This window comes from Solanum pennellii, chromosome 8, assembly GCF_001406875.1.
Source record: "Solanum pennellii chromosome 8, SPENNV200".
NCBI classification, from domain to species: Eukaryota; Viridiplantae; Streptophyta; class Magnoliopsida; order Solanales; family Solanaceae; genus Solanum; species Solanum pennellii.
This window is the reverse complement of record NC_028644.1, coordinates 59,735,399-59,741,751: the sequence shown is the minus strand read 5'-3', so window position 1 is coordinate 59,741,751 and position 6,353 is coordinate 59,735,399. Positions and strand designations below refer to the sequence as shown.

At 33.9% G+C, this 6,353-nt stretch overlaps 1 protein-coding gene across 1 annotated transcript; it reads right to left on the bottom strand.

Moving 5' to 3' along the window:
- Nucleotides 1-438: 438 nt before the first annotated feature.
- Nucleotides 439-4,201, bottom strand: LOC107027070 (phospholipase D alpha 1-like). The gene is made up of 4 exons (XM_015228238.2): nucleotides 4,059-4,201; nucleotides 3,832-3,926; nucleotides 1,145-3,041; nucleotides 439-1,054 (listed from the first exon to the last, which is right to left on the bottom strand). Exons 2-4 carry the CDS (start codon nucleotides 3,922-3,924, stop codon nucleotides 621-623), a joined length of 2,424 nt encoding a protein of 807 aa, XP_015083724.1. The 5' UTR covers nucleotides 3,925-3,926; nucleotides 4,059-4,201; the 3' UTR covers nucleotides 439-620.
- Between the last annotated feature and the right edge of the window lie 2,152 nt (nucleotides 4,202-6,353).

Sequence of the window (6,353 nt, the reverse complement as noted above, 5' to 3'; positions counted from 1 at the left end):
TATATATAAGTTTCATATGTATATATTACAATAGTGAATGAACAACCCTATTTATAGAGTGAGAAATCATTCCAAAGGTCACCATATTAAGTATCATAATAAATAGATACATACTTATCCAAAAAGGTTCATGTAACCTAGTGAATATGAATGGTTGTTCATGTACTAACTTTATGGACTATCCACTTATTTAATGGATTTATAACATAATTAATTATATTAGATGAATTTAATTAAATATTTTATAGCCTTTTCATTAAATGTAGGGATAAAATGGTAATTCAACTTTTATGTTTTGAGCTTCATGCTTATAATAATATATGATTTTCACTTTTAAAGAGAGATGATTTTTTTTTCCTCTCTTCCTAGTTTAACGTTATCAACAAAAAAGTCTTTGCCTTGAATACTCACGTTGTTGAAAAAATAAGGAAAAAAAAATTAAAGCTAACTTACCACTCCATTTCCATTGAAATATTGAGAATAGCTGCTGAACATTTAGTAGTAAATGTCCTATGGTGATATTAACCTTTCATTCCTTAATAAGAAACCTTATTAGCATGTAGAACCTAATGATAAATATATGTCTAGAGAATGAATGGAACAAATTAAAAGTTGGAGGTTTAGGTTGTGAGAATAGGAGGAAGAAAATTAGATTTGGTACCAAGAACAGGTGCCATGGTGTCAGGAAAACATTCTACTCCAGGTAGTTCAGTGATTTCTCCATTTTCAGTAATACCAATAGGGTAACTAAGAAGGTGTCCAGGCAAATCATGAATGAGTCTTTCACTTGAATACATATCCCAATATTTATCACCAATTTTGTTCACCTTTCGGATGCATTCTACGCTCTCTGGTTGAAGGAACCTGTCGTCTAACATGCCTAAGTGCTCGTACCACAGTGCCATACGGAACCCATGAACTTGACCCCTAGCTGGCTCCTTCACACATAGATGAAATGGTTGGTAGGCTCCCATTGCTATTTCTGAGTCTCTTGCACCATCCATTGACCTTTGATTGATGTTAGCTGATCCAATGATAATGTATTCATCATCCACTGCAGGTAAAAACAGAAACATAAATTAACAACTTGATTTTGGAAATGTATGGATCACACACAGACATATATATTTGTAATTGAACTTGCCTATCATCATTTTGGAATGTACGTAAATCATGAAACGTCTGGCTTCTTGAGCTTTATGATAGCCGGAATTAGGTTCTGGCGTTTCACAAGGCTCGTATTCTCCTCTCTTCTTTGTTTCCCTATTGCCAAGGCAAAAGAAACTCAAATACTCCTTGGGATTTGCCACAATTCCCTTTACTTTTAGAGCTTGAATTATATCGGTATACATCATCTGCATGGTCCTCCTTTGCCAATCCAGTATGGCTTGTACAGATGCACTCTCAGGAAGGCCTTCTGGCCACATTGGAACCACAACATAAACTGTAAACCTTTCCCCTGCTTCAATTTTGCTGACTATCTTCAAAGACAGCTCCTTTGGGATCAACTGCAGAGAATTAATGGCTTCATCCTTGATATCATTGGAGTACCATGAAAAGCAGCTGCCTAAAAAGTACTGATTTTCTATGTAAATGAAATGCTTTGCTCGACGAATGGCATTAATATATGCATCCTGTATGCTTCGATCAATGATGTTTTCCTTACCACTTATAAGACCAGACTTGGCTGCCTCTTCGGGAGCACTGGGGAAGCCAAAAGCTGCTCCTCCATCAATGGATCGAAAAACTTGAACATTCCATGTGTCGTGATCATCAGGATACATAACAGGTGAAGGTGGTATGACTATATTATCGATATCCCTTAGGTCTATAAGCAAGTCCCTTACGCCTTGCTTCCTCCATCTCTGTTCAAAATTGTAGAGCACATCCCAAGCTGCTGGCCCTTCTATTCGGCAATGGATATCGTGCCAAGGCTCTCTTGGTCCGCCTTTATGAATTGAGGTACCCGTGAAATTTGGTTGGTGAAAATCATCATGATGTGCTGTGTCCAAAGTCCTGAAAAGGGAGTGAAATTGTGTATCATATCTACCATCACAAAGATCAAGCCCACCAATATAACTCACAATTCTCCTCCTCTCCCTGTCTCCATTAGGCATTTCTCCATCAACAATTACAATCTTTTGATGATGAGTAAACATTGTCCCAATCTCTATATTTTGAATAATGCTCCGTCCATCATCAGGATTTCGAGGACACAACACACAATTTACTTGAGTGCCTCGAAAATAATTAGCAGTTTCTTCATCATGAGTAGCCATTAGCCCATCTTGTTGTAACACAGGAATCGATGTCCTGTCATCCCAGACCAACATTAGAACTCGCACACCTTCATTAGCTTTTCTCTTAAGCAACTCTCCGAGTGTTATGTCTCCACCAGGCTTAGGCCTCCTCCCGTCCCTTATCAAAGTGATCTCGGTATAAATAGACCATCCAGTTATATAAATTAAATGCTTTGCATTAGTGATTGCATCAAAAATGTCTTCCCAACATCGTTGTGGCTTATAAAACTTTCCATCAGAAAGTGGAATTTTCGGAATGAAGTTATCAGGAACATGACAATCTTGGTAAAGGGTGACCCTGCATCCTTGTCTTTGACGAAAGAATGTGTAAGGAACTCCAGGAAACCTTGTGACTTTTATCCCTCTATTCCAATTATATTCCCTTGTGACATCAAAATATTGCAACTTCACATGGATTTTAGAGTGTCCATGCAAGGGTTTTCGTTCTGTATTGAGGATTTCAAGCCATTCATCAACTTCTTCTCCATCTAGCAGTTGTTGAACTGGAAAGTAAGCTCTTCCAATGACTTCTGCTCCAATTGGATTATCAAATTTGACGGTGATTATGACATTGGCAGCCATATGGGCACAGTAAATGTGGAATGATTCGTACCACCGTGGATTTTTGTGATCATCCAGTAATCTGGTTCTGCCAACTCTGGCTTTTCCAAGATCAATGGTTGCATACAATCTTGACGCTGCCTTGTTGAAACCAATAGCTCCCTCAATGCCTTGCACCACCTACAAGAAAATAAGTACATTAATCTACGAGTAAATACTTTTGTTACTGTCATGTAACATGTCAAACTGTACAATTGTAATAGTATGCTAAAGAAGTGTTGGTAAAAATATTGAAACTTCACTCGTTATTCTAGATAATGTGGTATGAGATCGATGGAAGTACCTCAAGACAGCCAAGGCTGCTTCATACACTATAACTTGAACACCATCACAATGATCCCAACGTCACACATGCTATGCTACTAAAGTAGCCGTTTCAGTGCTAAGCGAGTAGTCGTTTCACACTGAAGAGACAACTTAACTTCTTTTGTCCAATAAAAGAGTCTGAGAATGCACTTAGTAAATCCTATAAGTCACCCCAAATGCCTTTTCTTAGAATTTCGACAGGAGAAGGCTCTTAACCTTCTTCCTGCTTGTCTTTTGAGCAATGTTAACCCTTGTATTCGTTTACTCATCCTCGAGGACATGATATGATAAGTTGTATGGTAAACCAAAATGACGATATTTCCAGTAAACAATGGTAAACTCGGAGTGAATATCCCCTATACACAGGTACCAAAAATCGGGTGGAAAATTAAAAAAACAAACAAACAAAGTTCCCTTTGTTTCTCTCCTAACTAGTGTTTCCATTTCCCAAAATACCCAAATTCATCAGTTGCATAATTCATTAAACCAAACGGCATTCGTATTTTGATACACATACTTCCATTCGATTTGTCGAAATTTCCAATTTTTAGTAGATCTAAAATCAAATAAGGAACTGGTGAAAAGGAAGGAAAGCAATTTTCACCTTATTGAAAAAGTCTCTGCCAAAATTAGTATGAAGCCTATCAACCTCGAATATAGTTACATGAAGAGTACCATGTAGCAGAAATTGTGCCATCCCTGAAAAAATATACGAGTAATAGGTTCAATGCTAACAACAGACTCATAAACTTTAAATTCCGAATCAGTCACTCTCGAAGCTTTATTTGCATCATATCATGTGATGTAAACGAAAGAGTTAGAGTTGATTACCTTAGTTTAAAATTTGAGCTGACGAACAGAATCTTGAGATAAAGAGTAATTTGAGAGGAGATCACAATAGTAGCCAATAGTAAGTTGACTTACATTTCTCTTCCCAATAAGTGTCAACTTAAATAAATATTCCCCCGCACCCATACCCATCTGCCAAAAAAAAAATCGTAATTCATAAGTTTATATTTTGTAAAAAAAAATAAAATTTTATTATTTTAAATTTGCCTAACACAAAAACCTCAATAGATCTTACAAAAATATATATTATGTATTAATCTCAAATATTTACTTAATAAAAAATATTAAGACTCCTAGACCAAGTACCTGTAGAAGTCTTTATAAAAACACAGTACCACGTCTATCTGATAGAAGGATGTAAATGGGAGTGTTAGCATGGTTAATTTTTAAAATTATACCATTCTAATTTTTGGATATTTTATGATATATAATTAAAATTAGATTTCTTTGAATCACTCCAATTATATTTGTTTGGTATGTCAATTTGGTACGATTTAATTAATTTTTAATTTTTTTTAAAATAGTATCTCAAAATACATTATTATTAAAATATTCTTTTTCAAATGTGTTCTTGAAAAAATACTTCAGCTTTTCACTAAGAAGCCAAAAAAGTAAAACCTTATTATTTAAAGGCTAACTAAGAAAACAAATGCCCAAAGTCATCTATTCACTAGATGCCTAGGACATTAATTTATATTTATATTTAAAAAAAATGTTATAAAATATATTTGCACATATGTAAAGGTTATTTGGTCGATTTGAAAATTTTTCAATATTTTTTATAAATTAAAAAAGAGAAAAATTGTACTCCATCTGTCTGAATTTATGTGTCTTACTTTTTTTATGATCAGTCCCAAAAAGAATGATATATTTCTATATGAAATAATATATAAACATGACCCTTAACTTGACTTCAACGAACAACTGTACCCTCCAACTTTGAGTTGCACAGTTAGACACTTAAACTTGTATAAATTTGAACAAGTAGATACGCATATCATACATGACATAATACACGTAAGACGCCTCATAGGACATAAAATTACCATGTAGGATGAATGTGTCTATTTGTTCAATTTTATACAAACTTAAGTGTCTACTTATGCACACCCAAAATTAAAGGTCATAGTTGTCAACTGATGTCAAGTTAATTGTCATATTTATGTATTATGCCTTTCTATATTAAATAACAAATTAACTATAAAATGGCTATTTTACCCTTAGTGAAATGATTTACGCCACAAATTTTTATCATTCATTTTGGACCACTAGTTTTAAAAGTCTTCCTTTCTTTCTTAAACTTCATGCCGAGTCAAACTATCTCACATAAAATAGGACGGAGGGAGTATAAAATAGCATATTATTAATTCAAATTAATGATATAACGACAGTTTGATTTAATTGTAACTCGTAGCAAACCGTTGTCATTCGCCTGTCTCCCTGAATTTCTCGCTCACACCTCTCCATTTCGCTGTCAGTCTCTCCCTCTCACACTTTATAAAAATACAAATGTGTTTGTGTTTGTATAAAAACAGAGAAAATTGTATAGAAAAATACAAATACATATATTTTCCTCCTATTCACTTATAATTATACAAATATAGATCTTCCCCTACCCAGTTTTCTTTTGTCTTTCTCTCTTTCTCGCTTTATACAAACAAATATTATGCAATTGAGTTTGTTGTATATGTATACGAAAACATACATATTAATAGCCATAGCAAACATAAAGCTTGTTATGGAGCACAATTATACAAAGTATAGTTATAGTATATAAATATAATATTTATGTTTGCTAAACCTAAATTTTTCTCATAAAAAAATCATTTCAATTGTTTGGGACGATTATACACTTTAATATTGAAAAATGATATAAATCAATTGAGTAAGGTACCCCCTACTTTGTGTACTTAAACAATATAGATATGTGATGATTTGTGTAGGAAAATGATATATATATGTGATACAAGAAATGGAGAGATGGGAACACTATGCTTCTGCTATTGTAGTCATGAATACATTTGAGGCATTTTGAGAAGGAAGTTGTGGAATTTTCAAAGAATGATTTGCTGGCCATTTTTGGCAGAGAAGCTGTTAGAATACCAACAGGAAATTGATAGGTCGAACTCCAACAGTATATTGTATTATTACAACACTATGCATAGGACGTTATCATCTGCTGCAAACTTGCTTTTTTATTATTTGAACATGTCAATCTACTGGAAGAAATGAAAGAAAAAATAAGCTTAAAAAATTGAAGATCTAAAATAAATATAT

Coding starts and splice junctions, on each gene's coding strand:
- LOC107027070 (XM_015228238.2), bottom strand. CDS start 3,924: ATGGCACAATTTCTGCTACATGGTACTCTTCATGTAACTATATTCGAG. Junction 3,042..3,831: donor GCAGAGACTTTTTCAATAAG/GTGAAAATTGCT, acceptor ATTTTCTTGTAG/GTGGTGCAAGGCATTGAGGG. Junction 1,055..1,144: donor ACATTCCAAAATGATGATAG/GCAAGTTCAATT, acceptor TTTTACCTGCAG/TGGATGATGAATACATTATC.